Consider the following 26,973-nt stretch of genomic DNA (forward strand, 5'->3'; position numbering starts at 1 on the left):
CAATCATGTGATTAACGGGCACCTTTTGTCTCCTAGGTATGGTGAACAGGGAGGTACTAGACCAGGTGGAGCGGGGCTACAGGATGCCGTGTCCAGCGGAGTGTCCCGAATCGATGCATGACTTGATGCTGACCTGCTGGAGAAAAGAGCCAGAGGAGAGGCCCACCTTTGAGTACCTGCAGGGCTTCCTGGAGGATTACTTCACTTCCACGGAGCCTCAGTACCAGCCGGGAGAGAACCTGTAACGGCTGAACATGTACACTCACTTGCCATTGTATTAGGTACTGTACATCCAGAGAGACCCACAGCAGTCTACTGGAGCAGTGCTGCAAGACACCCTCTTTTCATGAGGATTATAATGTTCAAGTTTTAGTTCATCTGTTTAAGGATATTGTTTATTTTACAGGTAAATGTGGAGGCTGTAAGTGGCGCAGGAACTAGTTGTGGTAGTATTCCAAAAATAAGTTGGCACAGTTGAACATGCGGACCCCTTGTTTCAAACTCGGTGGGATTTTTCAGTGGGTTCTTAGTTGAATGCATAAGATCAGCGGTTCACACATTTTGATACATTAATGTGTCTCAAAAACTCATAAATGATTGTTTTGTCTCAGAGCTTATTTTTTTTGGCAATGATTTAAAATCGCATGATAAATCCCATTGATCGAGTCAGCCCGTTGCGCTGCTAACTTCCAGGTTAGCCTAGAAAAATAGCCGTCCTTGGCGTTATGGTTCAGCCTCCAACATGACCGTTTAAATAAATCAACATTTCTCTAAAGAGATGGAATAGAAACTGGTTGTTATCCTCATGAAGGGAGGATTTTTGGTGGGCTGTTGTTTTACACTGCATCAGTTTAATGAGCCGTACCTAATAGAATGACAATGATTGTACGTGCGTCAACGCATGCGCGAAACTCAGCATGTGCATCTGCAAGAGTGCATGGACCAGTATGTTTGTCAGTATAACACGGCAACGGCATTCTGGCACGGTCAGTTCTATTCTGGCTCCAGTTGCAACACTTGCGTCTTTCCAAAGTCATTTTCACGCTCTCCACTGTGGTCCGAGGGACTGGTCTGAAAGGAGGGAATCAGCTGTGGTTTTGTTTTCGCTGATGGCACGGTACAATGTTGCTTGTCAGGTCAGTCAACACCTTGTAAAACCAAGGAGGTTTGCTTTCCTTCGTCGCTCGCTCTTCCCCGTGCACTTTCTTTCCTGGGGCTACTTTTGTTGCTGATGGTTCTTCAACACAGCAACAACAAACAGTCAAGAGATGATTTTGGACACAAGTCCTGCTGAAAGCTCCACATCAAGATTTTTACCACATCCCCGCGGGATCCCAACCGAACCACACATCTGGTTTGACCCTGTCTTCCATTTTTCATACTTGGATGATTTACTTAACATGTATCCCCTATTTGACCTGGATCCACTGGAACGTTCTTCATCTTTGCTTGACGAACACGCTCTTCGTGCATCACCGAGGCGACCGACAGCTGTGAGATTTTGTACGACAAATGACACCTTCAGTATCTGACTCTCACTCATCTGTTGGATGAACTGCTTTATCGCTGGTTGACAGACACAAGGCAGAGAGGAGGCGGAGTCTGTCTCTAGGCAACACTTTCTGATTGTGACAAAAACAAATGGCTACTGATCACCACCGGTCATCTCAGGATGGAGACGACTTCTAGAGTTCTGCTGCAAGGAATTTCTTTTTTTTTTTTTTTTTTTGTGCCAATGAAAACTCTTTCTTTTGTACTCTCTTCTACTGTGTAAAAGTGTATTTTACTACGCTGAGATTTTCTTACAATGAAGTTTGTGAAAGCAGAGTCCAAGATAATCCTCTGTTTGGAGATCCTGCACCATCAAGGTTACCAGCACAGCGCTGATTTCAGGCATTCAAATTAAAATGAGGTGAACAATCTATGATGTCTCCTTTCAATCCTGATCTTCATTAAATGAAGTCGACTCCTACTTTAATCAGCCTCAGCATTTCCCTTGTTTGTGCATTTTTTTCCTCAAAATCATAATTATACACTGGAGAAATTGTTATATTGCTTGTTAACTGACAGAAAGTGAGAGGTTATACCTCCTCCAGCCAGTAGGAGGATGACCAGAAAGCCTTCCCAAATACAGCAAAATAATTGGCATCTTGAAATGTAATTGTAAATATCAGTAATGTTTATTTTTGTATATACATCATGTTTATAATTTATTTCTTTTAAAATAACCCAATTTTGCTTTCATCCTTTAATGTTCATGGTACTTAATAACATCTAGTAATATAAGTATATTGAGACACTTTTACATTGCGAGTATGTTTATTTGTGCACGTATTTCTGTGAAACTTTTGATTGTACATTTCCCAATACGGCAGAATTCAAAACTGCTCCCCTGAGCTTCTCCCCCGGACGCACCGTCACCGCCGATCCACCAGCATCACAATCAAACCACAGATGTTTACATCCTGACGATCTATCAATCATCCTGGTGCTGCTTCTGAGGCTGCTAAATGTAAATAAGCGTCTACATCCAAACATTCCCGCATCTGACCAGCTGCGTCCTTCCATCGTCCGGCGTGATCGGCCTCGGAACGCTCGTAAAAAGCACGGCGTCGATTAAAGAACGCGGTTCAGAAGGGGACGAGGCCGCCACAGATGGAGGGAGCTCGATATCTGTCTTCTGTGTCCTGTGGACATGGCCGATGCCGCCGTGAATGCATCGACCTGCAGGGTTTCGGCGAGGTCGTGTGGCGCCACCTCGTTCTTCTCCTGCTCCGTCTCAACTTAGAGCAAAAAAATAAAAATAAAAAATAAAAAAAATTATGGGAATAAAATGCACGAGAAGGTCACATTGCCTGCGTTCAGCCTCGCTAACAAGGACGTTTGCTGCCGGGTTCCGTGGGTCTCCTTTTCTCGCTATGCAGATATTTTATAATCTGTGATATTCTGACACTCTATCCTCTTTTCTACTGTATTCAATGGGGATTTTTTTTCCTGATAAATGGCTCTTTGATAAATCCTGCTGAATTACATTTGAATAAAAATTTGTATATTGCATACCATCTGGTTTATTAATTGCAACGGATTGACCTTGGCATTTTCACTTCTTACAAAAATGCAATTTCATTAAGTTTTGATGCCAGTGCACCGTGAACACGCTTGAAAGATTTATCCTCTGATCGAGGGGGACAGTTTCAGTCTGTCCTCTATTCCTACATGCAACAACTGCAAACCTGTACTTCCGAAAGTACGCCTCAAAATATGCTAAATAAATATGGAGCTGATCATAAGAAACATCTGAGGTCTCTCCCACGCAGAGATCCCCAAGCAACACGCACAGTAGCACTCACAGATTAAGGCCACAAATAAATGTTTTATTGCTGAGTTTCTAAGTAGTTTTTATTAGACGTTCAAATGTCTGCTCTGTGCTTTTTGAGGGAACAGGGTGCCGTGTTCCACATGTTCTTGTCTCACTTTATCCAACGGAAGTGGTACTATTGCTCCATTAAACACAGCAGTTCTACTCACGGTGGTGGAATCGCTGTACGTTTACTCACTACCTCTGAACTTTTTCTTCTGTCTCGATGACGCCTCTGCGCCATTTCACACTTTATTCCACTGCATTTATGTCACAGCAACTGTGAGTTACAGTTCAGGTCATTAGGATATCTCAAATGATGGGTTTGTCATCCATGAACTGCAGCGTATATCAGACTTTTCATTGTGCTGAAATTCAGTGACTGTATCTTTTTAGTCAGGCCTATTTCTAACGTGAAGTACTGTAGTAAAACATTTTTTATTACTGCGATTACTTCTTTCCCTGGAGTAAAACTACTCGCCCTGCAGTGGAAAACAGAATTTATCCTGATGTCACCAGGCGATGAATACTTCCCTCATCGACTTTGCACACAATCGGTGGGCCTAATCTTAAAATTCTAGATTGAGATTAGATCCCCGTTTAAACGAGGACAGCTGTCAAATGCAGGAAGTGAAACATTTCGAGTGCAAAATCCATCAACACACAAGTACGAGCAGGCTGCTTTACAGGTGAAGACATAGTACTTTGCGAGTATCGACAGCGATTTACATTTCCGCCCGGGTTGTGTTGTAAAATCAAAAGAAAAGCCTTTAAACAGGGGTGCCAAGCTCAAACTGATTCACAGCCCAAAAGCCAACTCAAACGTTGTTGTAAGAATACTTCTTTTTTTGTGTACCACTGTCTTCTACATGTCTGTGTAGGTTCTCATTCATCCAGGTCATCGTAGATCGAAGCGAAGTAAAATCTGGTCAACTGAACGTAAGTCTTCTACATGTTTTTTTTTTACTTCACTCATCCAAAACCAGCTTCCTGTGGCACTCTGCTGCTTGATCAAAGTATCAAATTGATTAAACATTCAAGGCTCCTGCATTATTAAGGTGGATTCTTACTTTACCAAAAAAGAAAAAATAAATTTGAAAAAAGCACAAACAGCGATTTTCAGCTCTATTGATGAAAATATTTTACATTTGTATGATTATTTTATTTATTGAAATTTATTCACTGAATATAACATTATGATATGCGAGGTCAAATTCGGCCCCCGAGCCCCACTTTGGGCAGCCCTCCTTTAGAATAGAAGATAGAAAACGTCAGGAATACTTCTGATATTACTACTACAACTACTACTAATACTACTAATGATAATGATGACATAATTGTGATGATATAATTATGATGACAATGATGAATTTGGAAGAATATCGATTGTTGATGTCATCACATCTGTCAGTCATGAACATAAATATAGTCATACCCCACGTGGGGGGGGGGGGGGGTGTGAGTGCATCACTCCAGACGCCAACCCCGCTTGTCACGTGCGCTGGTGCGCGCGAGGTGTTATTTCACCAGAAAGTCCCGGAAGCAGCTCCACTCGTGCAGTGTGAGCGCGAGACGCCCGGCGGCCACTCTATTTACCTGTGAAAGAAGGATAAGAGACAAACAAACAAACAAAAATCATAACACGGATACGAGAGCCGGGATAGAGACACACGGATATCCGCCTTCTGCAGACCGGAGACTCCTCAGTTCTCAGGTGAGTTCTTGTGGTGGCGCGAATCTTTTAATTTCTCTGGAAGTTTTTAAAGTGTCTCTGCGGGTTCGAACCCGCGGTTGCGGCGCTCATTGTGATGCCGTGTCGCATTGCTTACTTCACCTTTCACACGCATGAATGGGTGTTTTGTGGTGATTTAAAGCTCCGTGCTACCATATGTTGTGTGTGTGTGTGTGTGTGTGTGTGTGTGTGTGTGTGTTTCTACATCTCTTGGCATTTGCTCTGAATGAAACGCTGCCCGCGCCACACCTTCCTTGACATTTTATACCTTTCCGGCATTGTGAGCTCTTGAGGTTTTGTTTTCACTCCAAGTTCACGAAATTCCATCTCTCTCTCTCTCTGCTTCTGCGTCCCTCTACCGAACCTGCCAGGCTGGGTTTGATCCAACATCCTGACGCAGTCCCCAGCGCTGCCAGATGAGCTTACACGTGTAATAAGGTGGGTCAATCCAATCCAATCTACCAGCTACAAGGATCCAAACCAGGTCAATTCTCCTGTCTGATCCCGTCCTCTGCATTCCTGTTAAAACTCCTCCTCGGGGTTGCCTAACTCTCCTCAGGTGATGATGCTGACGATGAGTGGTGATGAGCCCTCGTCACACACGCCGAGCACTCAGATTATATTTGGGAATCTCACAAGTTGCAGTGCTAAACACGAGGAACCTGGCTTTTAGGTTTTTGGGTTTTGTTTTTTGTTTTTTTTTCACCCCCCAGCTGTGTCTTTCATGGAAGTTACAACAGAAAAGTAGCACAGAATATAAATACAACAGGCTCCTGGAGAAGGAGATGAAAGCATTGTGATGATCACTGGACTTATTTTTAGCCTTGTCAGCTTTTCTTATCTTTTACAGGCCGACACTTAGGAGAAAATGTTTGTCTAATCTCGTTGGAAACCAGTTTCATTTCCAGTCCGCCATGATGGAATCATGATTAAACCCAGCGACTCCTCGCTGGTCAAAGGTGGCTACATAAACATCTCAGGAGGCTCGTTTGCCTGCAGTGGCGGAGCAGATACGCGCCCGGGGTGTGTAGCCGCGTCAGGGCTGGATGATTGTGAGTGATAAAGGTCACTGGTGGATGTCAGCTGTGTCCTTGTCTACATTTTTCACCTTGTCATGAGATGTAATGATCATCTCAATCTAAAACATGAAAAAAACAATAACGAAATGACCAATATGTGTATTTTAGTCAAAAATATTCAAGCTAAATAAACGTTTTCAGCCACAACATGCAAATGAAGCTAAAATGAAGAGCCCCTCACTGGCTTTATCTTGCTCGTGTCACTTAATCAGACTGTTTTCCTCCCAGTGTGTGCGTTCATTAACTTCTTTTCAGATTGATGTGTTCAAAAGGATTTACTCTGTTTGCAAGACATATATTATTTTCTACATTTTTTTTTTTTTAAAGGAACTATCTTTAAAACTAAAATTGTGAACATTTGCCCTTTTGATGTTTTCATTTTAAAAAGACGTCCGATTTGAATTCAGCAGTTTGAAATATTCTAATAGTGGCCGCAATTGAGGTACTTGAAATAACTGCGGTTTTGTTTTCAAGAGACATCGCCCAGCGCTGCTCTCAACAAAGTCGTCGAGGGGAATTTTCATCGAAATGAACCAAAACTAGACTAAAAAAAAATAGTCCTCTTTGACTGAGATGAGACTAGAATCCTCAAACTTTTTGTCAATTTCATAAAAGCTAATAAAGACATTTGACAGGACTAAATAAAAAAAAAAACAGCTGGTAAATTAACATCAATATTTGTCGTAATTACTGGAGGTTGGGATGTGAGCGGAGCTCTTTCCAAAATGGTGAAAAGCTGTGACGTCATCAAGAGTGTTTGTGAACATTTGCAGCTCCTTGTCATGTTAAAAACAAGCTGCATGTGCAGTGAATAACAACAACATAGGACGTGAGACAGTCAACAGTGTTGGTCTTAAATGTAGCTTCCAGCAGGCTTCACATGCACACACATGTTGTGGTGCTGTAATTACAGCGCGCGCGCATCTGTGTGTGTGTGTGTGTGTGTGTGTGTGTGTGTGTGTGTACCTCAGGTGGAGAGCAGAGTGCAGAATTAGCAGCGTGAGGAGAGCTGTTGTAAGGTTGTCATCAGGAAGCGATGCCTGCGTCGTTTACAGGAAATGTCAGCTACTAAAGATGAAACAGCATTTCATGTTGCTGCAAGAGAAGTGTTAAAATGGTGTGTTTATGTCAGACATCTTGAAACTGCACTGACTGTTTGATAATGATACTGACTTAGAGTAAATGTTTATTGTGTCCTGTGACGATACACTTACATGTTTCAAATGTTGTCTAGAAAGTCAAAGTGCATTATCAGTATTTCCAGAGAAGTTATTTACTCTTTTTTTTTTTTTAAACCTTATAATTCTAAGGAAACATGTATCAAAACATGAAACCAGAGTGCAAACCACTGCCAAGGTTAATAACCGTGCTGACATGTTCTTGGCATGGAGGCTAAAGTCATTTGCCAAACTCAAAATTAAGAAAATGTAGTTTTTTACTATGTTAAATTAATCTACCACCAAATTTAAGACTGGCATTAAAGTGAGTTCTCCAAGACTGTTAGCATTGTTAAACATCCGGTTTCCTCGCCACAAAGTCAAGTGTTTAATGTATGTGTGTGTTAATAATGCTCGAGAATTTATAGGGGCTTGTATGTCTTTATGTGGCTTAAAAAGACCACAACAACATCACATCAAAAACAGCACAAAGCTAGTGGTGACGTTAAAATCGTGTCTGCGGGGTAGATCGTTCATAGCATAACGTTAGCTTTGCGCTGCTAACGGTTCCGTTTATACATTTAAAAAACGAATCACAAAAGCGTTGTTATCCGTGAAGATTGTCTTTAAAACAAAATATGTAATCCCCAAAATGTATTTTTGTCAGTAATCCAAAACCCAGTGTTTGAATTTCATTGGTGTTCGTTCAACGGAACCCATGCAGAAGCTAAATTCTACACACACGTCAGGATCCGAATGATGATGCGGGTTCTTCCTTGGCTCACGCCTCACCCCTACATAGAGTTTGGTGAAATTTGTCTCTTGGTTTTAAATGTAATAACCCTCCAGCAAAACTGCACCAATCTCATTACCGTCTTGGTGAAGGTTATTATGTGTTTGATGTGTCTTAAACAATCTTTAAATGTCCTTCGCATGAAACATTTATTTGAATGGTGTTGGGTAGTGGATTCCACTTGTTCTCCTTCCATACTGATTCTGTTATTATACGCGCTAGTGTTTTGAACAGTACTCTACATTTGTTATAGAAATGGTTTAATGTTGGAAGAATACTGTTTGCTTTTTCTTTTTTTTTTATCGTTGCTGTCAATCTAATTTAGTAAAATATCATTTAAAAAAAATGGCACCACACAAATATTTGTATGTCTGAGTTTAGATATACACGTTTCAAAATGATCAGTAAGTTGATGTGACTTTTTGTACCCAACAACTGTGCAGCGCTGATATTGGCAGTGTCAGTGCTGTATTTTTCTCAAATTCAAAAATCTGTATCATTTCACTTGATCATCCTGGTTTGGAAGGTAGTTTTGGCCCACCATGACTGAATGAATCTGTCACTAACTGGCAAAGCTGAAAGAGCTTCAATAGTGAGGTTTGCTTCTGAATATTTGTGATGTATTAAATAGCACCATCTAATACCGACAACCACATCTGCGACAACCAGTGGGACAGTTTTCCTGTTACCAAACAGCCACTAATTATTCAAGCCCAAGCATATGGAACAAGTCGTGTGTGTTTAAGCTAAACGTTTCCGTGAAGCTGTTTACTCTCCTGACTTAACGTCGCTACTGAAACTATGGCACCCATCCTGAGGCTGTACGTGAGCATGACATATGAGACATAGGAGAGTGTGCAGAGCAAAGTGGCTGTTAAAAGACAAGACAGAAACTATGACGGGGAAGTTGGTAGTGACTCAGCCCTACCAGGTAGTAAACGGCTCCTCAGCAGTTAAACTTGAAGACTATAAATGGGAGACCATGAGGAGGGACTTCCCACAGCACAGTAGGAAGAAGACTTGGTGGATTTGATCGTTCCTATAAATGCACACAACAAGGTCTCTCTACCCTTTTGATCATCTGCAGTAAACCTACTACTGTTGCCCAATTATTTCCCGACAGCAAACTCTAAGAACCGTGTTCTAACCTCTCATTTCACAGTTTCCCAGCAGACCGGGTCGACTCATCTCTACCATGGCGAGCCAGGACCCCGTCAACCCATCGCACGCTGTGTTTGACCTCTTCGTCCAAGCCCAGACCGCCAAGGATGTGCAGCATCACTTTGCTGCACTCTGTAAAGAACTGGACATCAATCCAAAGGATTTCAGGAGCTTTTACTTGAAGCTGAAAGAAAGGCTGAACTACTGGAAGGCCAAAGCTCTGTGGACCAAGCTGGACAAAAGGGCATCGCACCCAGATTACCAGCAACAAAAAGCTTGCTGCAAAAACAAGGTGCAGTAGCCACCAGGGATCCTCCACCTTTTCCGTGTTCTCGGTCCATCTCTTCAGATCGGTTTGACTGCCGACTCTGTTCCTTGATCAGTTGGCCTTTTATTGAGTTGATTTGTCAGTTTGTCGAAATGTTTGTGTGTGATAATTGCTGTTTTTCTTTTATAAGTTAAATATAGCAAAATCCTTCCAGGACTAATCCATCATTTTCAAGGGCAGGAGGAGCAGACTTTGAAGCCTCTTGTGATATGCGCCTTTTTACGAAACGTTTTAAGCCCTTGTTGTTTATATTATTTGGCTTTAAAGGCCACAATCCGCTTCTAGTGTTGTGCAGATTGATTCAATTTTTATCCCATTTGCTTGGGGCTAGTATTAACTAGGGATTTGTTGTAATTTGTAATAATTTCAAAGGTTGTCTGGCTTCTTAATGCACGTCTGCTATGTCTATAAAGGACCGTTACGTACAGCTGATCCAGTGCTGAATAGTACAGGCAGATCTGCATTTCTAAATTTAGTGACCCATGACTTGCAAAATTGTGTTGTGGTTGAATATGAATATTTACTCTGCTCACTGCAGCAGCTTTCTTGGAAATGGTGCATCATAAATAGAGGCAGTACAACGGTGGCGTCACGCTGAGCCTTGACAGAGAGATAACATGTGTTTTCCTCATCCACACATGCCGTCTGTCCGCTCTCTCCTCCCCTAGTGTCTTGTGCTGGGTGCTGGGCCATGTGGGCTGAGAACAGCCATCGAGCTGTCCCTGCTGGGGGCTCAGGTGGTGGTGTTGGAGAAGAGAGAGTCCTTCTCCAGGAACAATGTTCTCCACCTGTGGCCCTTCACCATCTGTGACCTCCGGGGGCTCGGCGCCAAGAAGTTCCATGGAAAATTCTGCACCGGCTCTCTGGATCACATCAGTGAGTGACTGATGGTTCAGTCAGTTAGTGGAGGAGCAAGACTTCCTCAGTTCTTTCTGGGTGACCTCCTTCTTAAAGGAGGGCTAGTGGAGTCTAAACAGAGATCGAAGGATATTAAAGAGTGGCAGTCCTGGAGTAGCTAATTTTAGCGTTTCTTTTTGCATCACTGGCTGTATATAAAGTACCTTTTATTGTCTCAGAGACATATTTTCATTCCAATATATGTGCACGTGTTTGCAGGCATCCGCCAGCTGCAGTTGATTCTATTGAAAGTGTCACTTCTCCTCGGGGTGGAGGTGCACACAGGGGTGGAGTTCCAGGGTTTGACAGAGCCTTCTGGAGATAAAGGTACTCCCGTCTGCCAGCAACATCTTTTGGCTTTTTGCTCATTAAATGATCTGTTGAACATCAGTTATTGTTTGTGTGAACCAAAAAAGTTGCAAACTGAATTTATTATGAAATGAGCTGATAAAACGGGAACGTCAAAAGTTTTTTTTTTTATTTGTTTCTGACAGGATGGATGGCAAAGATTCATCCTGGGACTCATCCTGCGTCAACCTTCCAGTTCGATGTTTTCATTTCTGCTGGTGGAGGCAGGTTTGTCCCCGAAGGTGAGAAAACGCACACTTGAATCACGTCTGAAGCAGTGGGGAGGCCAAAACAGCTGCAATGCAACATCTTGCAAGGTCTCGCTGTTACACATAGTCACACATAGTCACACAACACAAACTTCCTCTGACATCTGCATAAGCATTCAGCAAACCGGTTTCCTCTTTTTCTTCTTTTCCAAACTGTCAGGGTTTAAACACAAGGAGCTGAGAGGTAAGCTGGCCATCGGCATCACAGCCAACTTCATCAACAGAAACACAACCGCTGAGGCCCAAGTGGCAGAGATCAGCGGCGTGGCTCGCATCTACAACCAGAAGTTCTTCCAAGAGCTGCTCACGGAGACCGGTAGGATTCCATGACACCTGCAACCAGCTGCAAGGAGTAGGACATCGACGTATGCAGTGAAGCAGCTGTCTGTGTGTACTGTTGGGACAGTGAAGCAAACAAAGATTCACTTAGTTTATGCCACCGCTTGCGCTAAATGAAGTAGAGTCACAGAGGCATAACATTTCTAATAAGAGAGTGAGTTGTCTTGTTCCCATTTTCTTGTTCATCTGTCAACCTCAAGGTTTGAAATAAGTGTTCACACTGTACAGTCAGGGTGCAGTGTGAGAAGAGTAGAAAGGTTGTTGATCTGGCTTTCATTCTGCAGTTAATTTCCTGTGGCAGTGTTTTATGTGGAGAAATCCACCGTTGCTCTCCGCACTGCAACTCCTCTCTGCATGTGATGTACGTCATTTTGTACGAACCCAAGAGGAATTACGTGTGTGTTGCCCTTATAACCTCGATTGGGCCCATTTCAAAGACGCTTTATTTACTCTCGTGCATGCATGCATGCAGTTTCTTTAGTGCCATTGCAAACATTTGACTCAACAAGTCTGCACCATGTGGAGTCCAGCCAGTATTTCTGCTCTAGAGGGATTTTTTTTTTCACTTCTCCACGGTAACCCTGTTCAGTGAACTAAGTTCTTAAGATGTTCCGTCCAAATTTGAGATGGAGCTGGTCAGTGGACTCGGTGGACCACATCAGACTGCTGCTGTGGCGCTATGACTAATCTGCCCCGAAATTCACAAGGTTCTTTCTCGGTCCACACAGATGCAGAGGTAACAATGAGATGATGATGGCCCTGCGTGAAAGGGGCGGGGCTTCTTTTTTGGAGATGTTAAACCAAATCTCTGAACATGAACTGCTTCCAAACTGGTTAGGTTGGCAGCCTATGTTACCATGGCGATCAAGCCAGGTTAAGAAAGAGCTACCTTCATATGACTGACAACTCTGGCTTAGGCTCAACATACCTGGCTTACCTATCAATTAAACTTCTTATGTCAGCCCTCAGTGAAGAAAATAAGTATATACAAACCAACCAGTGGCAGGAGAACCTCAGTCTGATTTACTGTCAGCCCTCACAAGTCTCCCACACTGGGTCATCCGTTTCCAGCCCACCTTTCTCCCTTTTCCCTTCCAGGTATTGATCTGGAGAATATCGTCTACTACAAGGACGACACCCACTACTTTGTCATGACTGCCAAGAAGAAGAGCTTGCTGAAGAAGGGAGTCATTAAACAGGTGGGAACCACACATCCATTACAGAGAAAAAGTGTGATTCTCATCGGCATCAGATGCATCTCTGTCCAGCGGAGGAAGGAAACAATGAAAGAGCCAATCAGGGGCTCCAGTCTGAGGAGAGAGTCTGTCGATCACCTTGTTTTGTTTTTTCTGCAGTTTGGCCTGCTGTATAAAAGTCATGTCAGTAAAGGTGCAGTGTCTTCTCAGTCATCAGCTCCTGTTCTGTGTTGACAGGACTACAGTGATGCGGAGGATCTGCTGGCTCCTGCAAACGTGGATCGCGAGGCACTCTGCCGCTATGCCCATGATGCTGCCCATTTCTCCACTGGTGGCAAACTGCCGGACCTGCAGTTTGCTCAGAACCACGCCCGCCAACCTGACGTGGCCATGTTTGACTTCACCTGCATGCACCGTGCTGAGAATGCCTCACTGGTGCGGGAGAGGAGAGGCAAGAAGCTGCTGATGGCTCTTGTGGGAGATTGTCTAGTGGAGGTGGGGAACAGCTCTCCTCTGATTTGATACTTTCTCACATACTTACCATGATGGTTTAGAAAAGCTTCAGAATTATTCCCGTCAATCATTAACTCGATGAAATCATTCTGCTCCACTAGTTGTAAATATTGTGATGTGCTCCAAAAAAAAAACTTGTATCTTCTCTCCTCTGCAGCCTTTCTGGCCTCTGGGGACTGGCATAGCCCGAGGGTTCCTAGCAGCTTTTGACACAGCATGGATGGTGAGGAGCTGGGGCCTGGGGGTCCCGCATCTCAAGGTCCTGGCTGAGCGGTGAGATGTCTTTATGAAATTCCACTGTATATCTATATTAGAGCTAATTATTTCATCATTACAGCTAAAGAAATGGTGGGTCATTGGTTAGTGGTGGTTAGCACTGGTTAGCTTGGTTGTGGAGCATCTACCTTCAACTGCTTAGCCAAAATTGGGTTGTGGAGGTAGCAATTTCCAGCTAGCCACATTAACCAGCTCTGACTGGGGGACCTCAAGGAATTTCGAGGTCAGTGTGGAGACTCAACCCCTCCCCTCCTCCACGTAGTCCCCGTTGTGCCTCGGGGCCTCCTCCTTACCTGAGGAGGAGGCATTACCCCTTTTGTATTGTATTACTCCAAGTTGTATGTCAGATATCTCATAAAATGATTTCACAAATACTGACGTGATTTTTCCGTATTTAACCGGATATCGTAATATGAAGTGCATATATATTAAAAAAGGGGCCTCATAATATCATGACATTCATTTTTTTGCCTCGCAGCCAGAATGTTGCGGTTTGATCCTGCAGGTCAGCTGGGGGCTTTCCCATTTTCCTGTAGTTTGGACTTTCCTCCAGGAGCTCCAGTTTCCTCCCTCTGACCACAAACATGACTGTAGGGTAATTGGTGATGTTTAAATACTACGCTAAACTTTTTTTTTTTTTTTCCCCCCTCACAGAATCTTATCAGGCTTCACTCACTGTTTAAATTGCCAGTGCAAAATAAGCTAATCCTTCATTAGCCCCATGCACAGGGGAATTCCAAGCTTATTTATGCAGGACCCCCTAACATGGGGGGGCTTTTCACAGCACGCTCTCTTAAACTGTAATCGCAGAAGGACAGTAAAGTGAAGTCATTTTGATAGGTTACATATTTTGAGTTGGCTGAGATTCTTTATCAAAGACACTGCGACCTTGCGGGTGCATTATCAGGAACACAGTTTTGTTCTGGCAAATGTCTAGACTCTGAAACTTCAAGTGAATCGATCAGGCGCTGCAGCCTTCAACATACCTGACTTTGTCTCTGTCCCAATCAGAGCTGAGAGAGTTGCTTCGTCTTAATTATCTTTTCCTCGTTCTGCAGTGTCTTCTGTTTTCTCACCACCTGCACTTAATGTCATTGTTGAGTCAGACATGAAGGCCAAAGATCTACAAAAGCATGTCAGCTAGTTCCCTTTTCAAAAAACTACAACGTGAAAAAAAAAAACCCGCCGACTCAGAAGTCACCAGCATTGGTGTGGATGCTCTCATCAGCAGCACCTCCCATCCCGAGATAATTGCGCTGTTTGTTGTTTCCAGCATGATCTCTTGATGTGACACAAATGTGGCAGTGAGCTGTTTGACATCTGTCACCCACGAACATTCTCAATTTCTGAAGAAGTTCTTCTAAATAGCTTTTGATCAGATCCGAGCTGTAAATATCTTGTTGACAAGCAGTAAAACCAGATGCTATCTGTGCAGATTCCACTTGATTTTAATCCAAACCAAGCTGGCTTTCCGGCTTCATTATTTTGAACATTTTCTATTTAATTAGTCATGTAGTGTGAAGGCTGATCCTTTAATCTGTGAATTCACCTTCTTACATCATCAGTCTTTTTATATATCAGCGTTGGGTTCACTTCCAAGATGCACTTGCACATTTTATCTATCTGCTTCTTCCATTAGCATTAATTTTTGGTTATGCTTGACTCTTGAATCATCTTGGTTTTTTTTTTCTTCAACAGAGAGAGTATATATCAGCTCCTGTCTCAGACCACACCAGAGAACACCAGCAAAGCCTACTCTGCTTACAGCATCGACCCGCGTACACGCTACACCAGAGTCAACGTCTCCTCCATCCAGACCAGCCAGGTCAGACTTAAATCCTGTCTTTACTCAACAGAGATTTGAAGTGGCTGTAATAGTCATGAAGGTTATGAAAGGTTACATTCCGAATCAACTATAATCTTTATCATTTTATTTAGGTGCAGCACCTTTATGATGTTGATAAATCCAATCCATCAAGCAAGATACAGAAGAAGCGATGGTCTTTCATGCGTCAAGGTTTGTCTGCGCACTGATTATTCTTTGGCGTCCTCTTCATCCGTGCTGCGTCGTGTTGCATTTACATATCACAAACATGAGCAATGTCTGATGTCTCGTCTCTTTGTCCTCTAAGATTCAGGCAGTGGTTGTGAAGAGTTGTTGAAGTGGTGCCAGAAACACACGGCGGGTTATAACAACGTGGATGTGAAAGACTTCACCCAGTCCTGGAGGTCCGGCCTGGCTCTCTGTGCTCTGATCCACCACTTCAGACCTCAGCTCATGTGCGTAGGGACTCAACCGTATTACTTTGGCGTTAGGTCATTATATTTTACCATATAAAGTCAGAGCCTAAGTGAAAACGCTGATCCCTCTTTTGTATCCCTACACAGTGACATGTCTTCACTGGATGAGTCCAATCCCGTTCACAACCACCAGTTGGCCTTCAGCATCTTGGAGAAGGAACTCGGCATTCCACCTGTCATGTCTGCCAGCAGCGATCACACAGACAAGCTGTCCATGGTCCTCTACCTCACCCAGGTCAAGGATGCCTTCACTGTGCCAGCAAAGAGTAAAACCTTGGGTATGTATTACATGCACTGGTTAAAGACATGTCAAACAAAGCAAAAACAAGAAAAAAATTTCAACTCACAGTGGAACGTGGTTTGGAGGCTACTTTTTAAATGTATTTGCGGTCCCGTCTTAAATTGTTCTGGTTAGTTTTCATGGTATTTAGCCATTTTCACCACACTTTTGTTCTATCAGATTGTAGTGGAGGAGCTGCTTCCCTTTTCACTTAGCAAACACAGAGTTAACAGTCGACCAAAAAAGTATGATAGCCTTATCTTGGTCAGAGAAGTCATGGTGATGATGCTGTTGATTAGCATCATGAAATGCTGGGTTGTGAAAGCGCTTTTAGTCTGTTGACCAGAATGCACCTGGGTTTTAATCATTCGATCTTTGCTCGTTTTTGTTAAGTTTTAGTTGACAGAATCTCTCATTTTATTCCGTTTTAATGTGAACAAACATTTTCAGTCCAATTTTGGTTTGTGTAGTTGCTACTACAACACCTACAGCAATAAGGCCTTTTGTTTTTGAGTAAATTGTTGATTATTTTCCTTTTATTGTATTTGTCATGTCATATTTATCTTCTAATATATTTTTGAAGATTGGGGTCAGCAGCATCAATCTTACATAATTCGGTTGCTTAGACACTAGTCAGCATTAGCATCACCTCAAAACTATGTTCATCTTCCCACTGAAATGTGTTTATCAGCGATTAACGGGACGCTGTCTCTTTAAGAGCATGCTACCCACAATTCATTGAGCTGAAGTGACTAAAGCTGTGCACAGAGCCAGCCTCTACTGGTGTAGCTGCTCTCCTGCACTACAGCAGCCGAGCAGCAGCGAGTCACGGTGAGGCGGAGCTGGCTTATCGGGGTCTGATGGGACTAGCCTCTCTGGAGGGGGATCTACTATTCCTGCACTGAAGGAGGATTTTCTCCTGGCTGAGGTATTTTTACTGTGGTATTAGGAGTTTGTTAGGTGTGAGCCCAGCGTTTTGAGGCAGTGACTGAGCTGAAGTGGGTGTGATGTACGCTCCCTCTGCTTGGGATCCGCTGACTGATGTGCAGGCAGGAGGGAGCTGTCAGTCACCGGTAACCCTATCTGAATGATGAAAGATTGTGACTGAAGCTGAGGAGTTTTGATGTGACAAGTTGAATTTAGCAGCTTCCCCTGTGACACCAGAGAAAATACAAGTAAGATTTTTACTGAGTATCCAACATGAAAGGGTGTACCTTGAAAAAAGAATATGTAACAGCTGTATGCAAAGCTGCAAGTAGGCCAGCATCCAAGTATCTTTGCTGTCTTGCGTTAATGTTACAATAAACTAAATTTGGAACATACTAAGATTTGTCTTTCTCCCTTTTCTGTCGGTTACAGACCCTGCAGCCTTCCTACCATCCTCCAAGCCTCTGACTCTCTTCCAGACCCAGTCAGCTGTCTTTTTCCTGAACAAGCTGAAGCACAACTCTCTGCAAAGACGCAAGGTACGCCCACTGTGACCGGAGTTCACTATTTACACAGCACAGAAAATGTTTGATAAAGACATTCTCAAACACGCCGTCTGGTCGGCTGGCGTTGGCGATATCTGGACCTTCCATCTCGGCTGGTCTGTGACTCATGTTTTGCCTGTGAAGAAGCAAAAGGCTGGACATAATTTCAAAGGAAGTTGCTTAATCCTGTTTTTATGTGAATGCTCTTCACACAGCCAACATAATCAGATCACATTATAGTTGTCGTTATTGTCTGTGCAGGAAAAGCTGGCCTCTCAGAAACAAGCCATAGAGACGAGGATGGGAGATGAGGACAGTGTGAGTTTTGCTTCACTAATCCAATTCAATTTAAGAAGTACAAATAAAGTGTGACTCATCAGGGAAACTTTCCCAGTTTGCTTTGTTGCCGCTTCAAGGATACTTGCATTTTGTGTCTTTATGAAGAATGGGAACAAAAGTTACTGGAATTACCTCAGTACTGACTGATGTGGTTTAGTATTTTATGCACGCTACCTGAGGGATTGTGTTTGCTGTTATCTGTACTGATGCTACACCATCCCAATAACTTCAGCTAATGTGACCTCCACAAATAACAAGTGACATTTGGATCACTTGATGCCGGGATGTGGATGCCAACTGGGCTCTGTTTGTGTGATACAGGTCTCTCTCTGCCCATGCAACAGCACTGTTCTTCTATTTTTGGATTTCCTCTCCAATTTGACTGCAAATAGTTACCCAGGTCATAGTGGCATAAAGGCACAGTGTGGGTACGGAGGGTTGATTTCCATTGAGAGTACAGCTAGCCACCTAAACTAGCCTCCCCAAAAAGTCCTCCATGAAGATATTGCCAAGTGTGACCTGTCGATTTGTTAATCTTTTCCTCTAGATCAGAGGTTTTCCAAGCATGAGGTGGGCCTCCCCGGGGGGCTCGGTAAATGGAGGGGAAATGATAATTGGTACAGAAGGTACATCATGTACTACAGCCTGTGATTGGGTTCAAGAGATGCAGAAATGTTTAGGGGAAATTGGACTGTTTTTCCTAATTTCTAAGGGACAGAATCCAACGAACGCCTCAGATCACTCCATTGTCACAGATCCACACGTATGTAAAACAGCAATATTGGGCTGCCGTGGCTAAATAAATGACTATCTTTGAGATCGTGTTTACAGGCATCCAGCAACAAAACTGTACATAATGTAGGAGGGGTAAGCTTATTCTAAGCTTTGTGTAAGGGGAGCCCCACCATCTCAGTCTTTGTAATCTGCTCTAAATAACATCCCCCGTTCGCTCACACCTTCCTTCCTGCAAGAACTCACCTTCTGCATGATTTCAGAGGGAGAAATTTTGGTGAGACTTCTGTTGCATCTTAGCACTCAAATCAATCTCTGCAGGGATCCTTTGCATAATTTTGTGCGACATACTTTAAAACAATAATCCGGGTCTGTCGGTAGGGGAAAAAAAACAGACAAACATTTGCATTATTCACCTCGGCCAAGTACGTAATGTGATCACCTGTTTGTGTCCGTCTGCTGGCTGGTGGGTTGTTAGCGGGATGTCTCAAAAACAAATGGACAGATTTGGATGAAACCTGATGGTCGATGGGAATATTTCAAAGAACAAGTGAATAATATTGTTTGAACCTGGATCTCGAGGGGTCTTGGAGGTGACTGGTGGGATTTAGCTAAGAGCTTTTTTTTCTCTCTCTTTGAGTCCACGTGAGGGTGTTGAATGAAGAAGGTTTCAGCTTCTGGAAATCAACAGTATTATGTTCTTGATTTGCGACACAGAAGATGTGTTTTTGACATCTGGCCCATATCTAAAAATGTCAGCATTTTTTGGATTAAATTCATTGTGGTCATGTGGAGAGACCAGTTGGCTCCTCTACATAAGAAAAGTAATTGGTAATCGCAGACATTTTCTGTAGATTGGAGAGAGAATTTATGAACTGGTTTTAATGATATTATGTTACTCTTCTGTATCAGTGAAGCCTCTGAGTGATTTCTAGTTTCTTTACTGTGATTTCATGGCTCCAGTTTTGAGAGTTTTTTTCTGAATATTGGACCATTCCAGTAATTTTAGTCCCTAGTAATAATTCTGTCCAAAAAAAAAGATGTAAAAATGCAGCCCAGACTTTAAGATACTGGAAGTATACTTTAACGCATCTGACGTTTTCTCTCAGGCGGTGGCGCCCCCTGTATCCCCTGAGCTCAGTCCTTTGCCTGCTCCTCTGCCTGAACCTGAGCCTGGTGTATCGTTGACTGACAGCGAGGCATGCTTCCTCTGTGGTAAGAGGGTCTACGTCCTGGAGCGCATCGGTGCTGAGGGCAAGTTCTTCCATCGGAGCTGCTTCACTTGCCACCAGTGTGGCGTCACGCTCAGACTTGGAAGCTACAACTTCGACGGGACCACAGGTAGGGACGTCTGTCGAGCTCTTATCGGAAAATACTGTTGAAACTAACTTATGGATGTGACTCACTTGGTGCTCCATCACCGTAAAGCCCTTCTGGATTCAACAGCACTCACACCTGTGGTGTAACGTGTCCTCTCAGAGCCTGAAGGAGGTTTTCCTGCAGTAAATGAAACACCCCTGATTTATTATTTTTTATATTTATTAATTTGCACTACATCCCTTTTGAATTGTTTTCCATCCAGACTGAAAGATGAATAATTGAAGCAAGCAGCATCATGCACTTGTATCAGACTTCTCAACTATTGTCTTCATCTGTGACGTCCCCTCAGGGAGGTTTTACTGTGAGCTGCACTCTGAAGAGCTGGAGCTGCAAAACACAACTGGAAACCCTTCTTGTAAGGTGGGTCGCTGAGGAGAACAGATGTAAAGCACTCTGTTGTCTGCTGCTGAGATGCCATGTTGCATCCTTGTGTCACGGGATACATCCTGCTGGTGTCTGGTTCCATGTCGTCATCCCGAAGAGCTGACTCACTCACCGCAGTTTGTTGATGATGGAGTGTGTTGATTAATTCACGCTTAAATATAAGTTCCAGTCTTAGTTTGTTTTAATGCTATTTTCAAAATTCTAGTGGCAAAAGAACACCATTGTCACTAAAATGAAGACGTCTGACAATATTTGGCCTTCTTCCACTGTTCAGTGAGCAACTGTGAGCTGATTCTCTGCTGCACACTGCAGGAGACTGTGAATCCGCAGGGCACAGTGAAGAAGTTGGTTACCTCGTCGAGAAATTACATTTGCAGCCTGTCGCTTCTGCACTTCATCTAACAGCTCGCTGTCGCTGCCCCTTCCCGTTCCAGTAGTCCTTGAAATATTTCACACTAATCTGTGGTCAAAAAATGATGCAGAAAATGATTGTTGTCTAGTTTCCTACATGTATTTGTGGTGATGTCATGGTCCTTTGGGAGGTGGAAGTAGATCACCAAGCACAAAGTGGATGTAAATGGCTTTGAGGGAAAATGATGATTATATCTTAAATTGACACCTAAAGAGGTGAAGGTACTCCATATTCCTGCGTGTACCCGCTGTTATACCACTGCACGATAGTGGCCAGTACCAAACCCCCTGACAAACACATTTCCTGTTACTCTTTCACAATAAAAATCAACTTGTGTTGCAGAAGAAGGAAATGTTCCATCTGCATTAGCTGTATAGCCGCTCACTACCAGTGTGCTACCATGTTCACTGACAGTGACTTGAATTGAAATTCCTCTACATTTCTGTAAACCCTAGAAACAGATAAACTAAGACTGGAGCTGTAAAACCCCTTCCGTGGTGCCCGGAGGATGCTGTGTGAAATTTGAATAATTGATTCAAGTGATGTTAATTGAAATTGAAAATAGAAATGATTTTGAGGTTAAGAGTGGTTGTTCCAGAGAGCTGAGGCTAGCAGTTTGGAGCTACAGCAGCTGCCCATTGTGACAGTTATGCAATAATAAGCTTTGCCAAACGTTTCTCTGTTCAGGAGAGTGAAGGAAATGAAGAGAATGGACTTTCCAGCGATGAATACACACTGTCTCCATCAGATGAAGAGTATGAGCACACACTGGACTCTGGTCCACCACATTCACCTGGTGGACAAGACCAGCATGCACTTGAACCCAGAGAGGACTCCCAAGAACCAAATGAATCAAAAACCCCTGTGGATCCTGAGTCCAAATCAGAGGAACTGGAACTGACTGAGCAGGAGAAGGGGGAGCTTCCTCCCGCAGTGCCCCACCCAGTCCCCAAGCCCCGCATCTCTCATCAGACCACACCCAGCCCTCAGCCCTCTCCTCCAGTAGCAAAACCTCGCACAGTCCACCTTTTTAATCCTTCAACTCCAAAGCGGGAGATGCCCAAGACACCAGACTCTCGTCCCAAACAATCACTGCGAAAGCTTCAGCTAACTGACGAGGAGAAAAACCAGTTGGTGAATCTTCAGAGCTTCAGCGCAGATTCTGACTCAGAGACACCCGGCGGGTCATCGTCCTGCTCCTCTTCCTCTGTAACCGCAGGAGGTCCGAGCCCTCCAAAACCAGACGGACTTGATGGACAAGAAGAGGAGGGGTATTGGAGTGGGAGTACGGCCGGTCACTTTAGGGACAAGAGGAATCGACGCTGCTTCAGAAGGAAAGAGATGCCAAGCGGGCAAGTGCGAGTACGATCCAAGTTTTCACCCTGGAACCTCTCGTCCCCGAGGATCAGCAGAGACACCCGGCTCAGTGTCCTGGTTAACCAGCCGGGGAGAGTGGGTGAGTTGAAGACCCTCCACGCATGCCACACATTTGTGTAAGACAAAACAACATGAGGTGTCGCTTCCGTCTGTGACTCATTTAATACCTTTTACATTTCTTCTTGCCTTCTTTTTCCACAGAGACAACATTCAGACATGTTCACAGCGCCTCAGAGGAGGGTGTCGATGGAGACGCTGATGACGACGATGACGACGACGAAGATGACGCGATGTTTGAACAAGATATCGATTTATTTGATGAGAAGGTAAGGAAAGCTTTTGATTTAGATTAACAGGGATCACTAAAGTCACTTCTAATTACGACTTTTCCAGTTTCAGTCTGTACCATCTGACCCTGTCGAGGCTGAGAAGTTGGAGCTGATGAAGATGAGGACGCTGGAGCGGCGGGCCAAGATGAGCGAACTACAGCGGCTGCGTAAAGCTCAGGTCGGTGTCTCTGTGTACCGCTGTTACGACACTTGTCTTTGCAGATTTTAAGCCGAATACTGAGTGCTCTCAGTGTCTCTGTATGCACTATTGTGTGTATGCATTGATTGTTTTAACTACATCATAGACACACATTGACGTGATCGATCCATTGTGACGTGGAGGAAACCTCCCACGGCTGCTGCCTCATGTTACCTCTGATACACCGAGCTAGTCATCTGAATTACTGTGAAACATTGTGTCTTTCTGTTCTTGTTCTCTGTTATTTTATATGCCGATAGAACAACTGCATAGAGAGGGGGGAAAAATAGACCAGCCACATAAAAATAGAGATCTCTACTCCCGTGATCAATGTAGCAGCTCCAATTGATTATAATGGAAGCAACCAGCTACGACAGTCGTGTCGCATTGCAGACGCTCCCGCTGTATTTCATCAGTTGGACTTCTGGAGTATTTGGTGACATTGGTGGCTACTGTTGGTAATGGCGCACACAGGGCTGCAGCAGCCATTGTTAGAGGAGTTGGAGATGTGAAGCTCTTCTCTCTCAACTCACTTTTGCCTTTGTGCAGAGTGTCTTTGGTGCATTTTTGATGAATAACCACAATCAGTGGAAAAGTTTATTACAAAAACTCTCGTCACTGTTGAAGCCAGCCCAGGTCTTGTCAGTAGAATGTTAAGCAGCGGCAGTATAATCCTAATAAAATGCTGATTCTGCTGTAATTGAAAGGGGCTGATATAAATTAGGATAAACGACAGACGGCAACTCTGGGTCACATTCATGTATCGTTCTCCCGGTGCGGGAAGGCAATCCTCCTCCAGTAATGAAGTAGAGATGTAATCACAAAGCGCGAGTACATCAAACGGTCACCGTAGCAAAACATTTCAAATATTGGAATTCGTGAAGGTATTTTTTTAAATATGACTTCTTCTTTCTGTGGTGCACAGTCAATACAGAGACGGCTGGAGGAGATTGAGGTCACCTTCAGGGAGTTGGAGGAGAAAGGTGTTGTGCTGGAGCGAACCCTGCGAGGAGAAGCTGGTAAGACCCCCCTGTTAACTGCACTCACCTGACGCCTGCAAGTCTCACAGACTTCTGCTGATTTTTAAGGTGCATTTAGCAGGGGAACGCCACCAACTTCCGTCTGTTTTAAAGGTCCTGGTGTTCTGCTGCTCATATGGAAGAACAAACAAACAAAGGCTTTCGTGGCTCTAGGGTGGGAGGGTGAGATATGGTGAAATCTGATAAACCTAGGATAAATGCGTTGATGTCACTCGAGTCTGGGTCAGTTCAGGCCACAATGACTTTGTCTTTAAGAGGAAATATAATACTATAGTTGAGCTTAATACTTCTATTTTGGATATCTACTGCAGGCTTTCAAACACACGTCATTGAAGTTCTCTTAAAACGACTTTATGCCAATATTTGCATCCTACCCAACCAAAATTGTTCAGGTTCAGAATACTGTAATATCTTGATTGTAAATGATCAATTTGGTAAATAAAAAGCAGAGGGGGGGTTTGGTTAAAGAGAGAGAAATGATTTACAGTAATTAGCCGAGTGCAAAGATAGAAACATTGTATTTTTCAAAAAACAAATTAGAGAACATTTTATAGATTTTTTTTTTTTTTTACTTAAAGAATACAAAATGGTGAATGTCAATCAGACAAAATGAGTAAATCTGAATGAACCATGAACAAAACGGTATCCAGGAATCATAGAAATATGTAATCTTAGGTCTCCAAGTTTCTCATAACTCAGTCACACCCCCCCCCCCCCCCTCTTCTTCAGGCGGCGGCGGTTCTCCTGACATGATCGAGCAGTGGATCCAGCTCGTCCACGAGAAGAACGCGCTGGTTTCTGAGGAGTCTGACCTCATGGTGGCGTAAGTGTGCTTAAATATCAGGCAGTAAAACCCAGTGCAGGCCAGTGACGTCACCCTGAGAGAACAACACAGCTTTTCTGCCTGGCAGAAACCGCAGGGTCCTAAACATGCACCTCCTAACACTGCGCTGACTGTTTGTGCTCACCGCGGTAACTGATATCCTTCGCAGTCACGTGTCCTTCTGATGACCTGCAGGATGTAATGTTGGCTTGATGTTTGTTCTCCTCTCAGGTCTCGACAGCTGGAACTGGAAGACAAGCAGAGCATGTTGGAGTTGGAGCTCAGGAAGTACATGGACCTGAATGGTGTGTACACACATCAGCACGCGCGCTGTTGAGGGAGCTTTCATGAACGGCCTTATTGATTCTGCTGCAGCCAAACAACACTCATCTTTTGTTTGTGTTCCGTCACCCCGCACACAACCTATCCACCGATCTATACGGGCCAGTATTTGGGTAATGACACTTTTGAAAGGTGGGGGGAGATTAGTCCTATATTTCATACTTTAGATCATTCTATTTAAATTAAAGGCGCAAAACCAACTCTTGCTTCATTCTGTTTAGTTTTTTGGTCCTATGTCACATTTTCTGTTGTTTTTTTTTTCTTAATCTGTATATTTTTATTTATTCATGTAGCTCATTGATCAGTAAGAGCTTTGACTTAAGTGAGGAGAAAAAAAAGCCCCAAAAACGCCGTAAACGGAGAAAAAGGGCAGAAAACTCAGGGTGAGTCTCCCCGGCTGGATGGATAAATAACTAATAGATGTCACAAGTGAAGGTCGAAAGTCTCAGTATTCTTGATTATGCAACAATTGATTCAATTCATAAAAATGTCTGATACAAGTAGATAAGATGTGTGTGGTGGATCCGGAGCTCCTCCTCTCCGGGGGGGGGGGGGCAGCTTCTGGGAAAGGAAACAAAACAGAAGGACAAGAAACGTCATGAGCACTTAAACAGAACAGGAAAAAAAATCACAAGATTTGTGTTAACATTCTGATACCAAAATAGAGCGAGAAGTCTGTTGTGTTGTGAGTTTTTATGTCTCTTTTAAGAGGTTTGACACAAATTCCTGACGAGCAGAAGCAGATATCAGCGGGGAACAATCCCAAATGGACTGTTCTGAAAAATACTTTGAATCCTACAAACATTTCTGGCAAAAACTTGGAATACGAGGGATCATCTTCTAGTCAGGCTGTCTTAAACCGTCCTTTTTCAAGTTAGATCCCCTCCAGGAGACGTGGAAGGCAGGCGGCTCACGGGAGGAAGTTTTGACTTTGTAGTATGACAGGGTAGTACTGCTGTTTGCTGCGGTGATTTTATTTGGATACTAAATGTACTTGGATGTGTTTTTTCTCAGACAAGACACAAGAGCAGCAGGCAGAGGAAGATCGAGTCCTGCAGCAGATGATCGAGGTGGTGGACATGCGCGACTCTCTGGTGTCCTTCCTGGAGGAGAAGAGGTTGAAGGAGATCAGCGAGGAGCAGGAGGCCTTCTCCATCATGGAGGCTAAACGACACTCCAAGGCTGGAGCTCAGGTTCACTGGGCGTAAGGTTTTCCTGCACACTTACCCAACATGCACCTGTACCATGACCTGGGGATTAACTGAGAGTGACACTTGCTGCTTCAGGATTGGAAACGTTTGCAAAGCCAAAGACGATTGGGGGCGACCCGGCACAAGCAGCCCCTCTGGGTTTAGGAGGGAGAGCTTCTCGTTTACACCGTAGTTGTAGACTTGGACATCTGAGGCTTTGAGTTGACGAGTCCCAACAATCCTCCGGCGAAACGCTGGCTGTCACGATGGTGGACAGCAGACCACATCTGAGCGTTGGCTGAACAAACCCTGCACCGCGAATAATCCCCACCCGGCGTGGGACCTTTGCCTTGTTTGGTGTCATAAAAGTGTGACTTGCGTACAAAGCAAAGACTCATCGGCATAAAATCACAGCTGTGGAAAAAACAGCAGTTCCCGACTTGGCAGCCTCTGAGATAAAACTAGATCACAAACACGTTAGAAAGAAGGATGTTTTAATAGCTTGATGCTCATTGTTTGTTTTTTTCTGGTGTCATAAAGTTCTACAGCACACAAAGATAGAAAATAATAATTCTACGTTTGTATAACGATTATAACGGTTGAGGAAAAAGCTCAAATGTAGTTAAGATAACGTTCAATTCCGTTTTTAGCATTAATGACTTATTTTATAACATCATTTCCTGTATGACACGTCGTAGCACTTCCTGCTGTTCACCATGACGCTTCCTGATTGCATGCTGGGCGGTTAATCTCAGGGGTTGGCTGTTCTCCTCTCCAGGATCACCGACGGCCTTCAACTGCTGGTGTACCATACCGTCACAGGGGGATTCTGGGTAGCCAAATCTATTTATAAATGCCATTGTTTATCATTTGAAGATGTTTGTATTCATATATCTATTGGCAAAATAGCAGAAAACAAGGCAAAGA

The 26,973-nt window shown here is 43.7% G+C and overlaps 2 protein-coding genes across 15 annotated transcripts in view; both read left to right on the forward strand.

Moving 5' to 3' along the window:
* Positions 1-3,107, forward strand: part of src (SRC proto-oncogene, non-receptor tyrosine kinase) — a 31,762-nt gene extending 28,655 nt beyond the window's left edge. For 3 of the 7 annotated variants that reach the window (XM_086213206.1, XM_086213204.1, XM_086213210.1), the window contains one exon: positions 37-3,105. In XM_086213206.1, the coding sequence (XP_086069332.1) occupies positions 37-245 (209 nt within the window). In that variant the 3' untranslated portion in view covers positions 246-3,105. Of the gene's footprint in view, positions 1-36 lie in introns of all 7 variants that reach the window. The other 4 variants (XM_086213205.1, XM_086213209.1, XM_086213207.1 and 1 more) reach the window with 3 other exon arrangements.
* A 1,761-nt stretch (positions 3,108-4,868) lies between these two features.
* On the forward strand, positions 4,869-26,973 carry mical1 (microtubule associated monooxygenase, calponin and LIM domain containing 1). Of its 8 annotated transcripts, XM_086213214.1 has the most exons (27): positions 4,869-5,072; positions 5,462-5,528; positions 5,941-6,142; positions 7,141-7,286; positions 9,282-9,572; positions 10,277-10,484; positions 10,725-10,832; positions 11,000-11,095; positions 11,283-11,438; positions 12,560-12,660; positions 12,895-13,152; positions 13,328-13,443; positions 15,145-15,271; positions 15,385-15,463; positions 15,579-15,726; positions 15,835-16,025; positions 17,387-17,493; positions 17,761-17,817; positions 19,680-19,911; positions 20,240-20,310; positions 21,434-22,202; positions 22,325-22,449; positions 22,517-22,630; positions 23,577-23,670; positions 24,421-24,514; positions 24,746-24,819; positions 25,871-26,973. In XM_086213214.1, exons 4-27 carry the CDS (start codon positions 7,284-7,286, stop codon positions 26,062-26,064), a joined length of 3,813 nt encoding a protein of 1,270 aa, XP_086069340.1. In that variant the 5' UTR covers positions 4,869-5,072; positions 5,462-5,528; positions 5,941-6,142; positions 7,141-7,283; the 3' UTR covers positions 26,065-26,973. The 8 variants fall into 8 exon arrangements, with proteins under 8 accessions (XP_086069340.1, XP_086069338.1, XP_086069339.1 ...); XM_086213212.1 differs by lacking the exon at positions 7,141-7,286; XM_086213213.1 differs by lacking the exon at positions 7,141-7,286 and having other exon boundaries at positions 5,987-6,142.

The sequence above is a fragment of the Aulostomus chinensis genome, chromosome 9, assembly GCF_037954235.1.
Source record: "Aulostomus chinensis isolate RoL2024-O1b breed Wild chromosome 9, RoL_Achi_v1.0, whole genome shotgun sequence".
Lineage (NCBI taxonomy): Eukaryota > Metazoa > Chordata > Actinopteri > Syngnathiformes > Aulostomidae > Aulostomus > Aulostomus chinensis.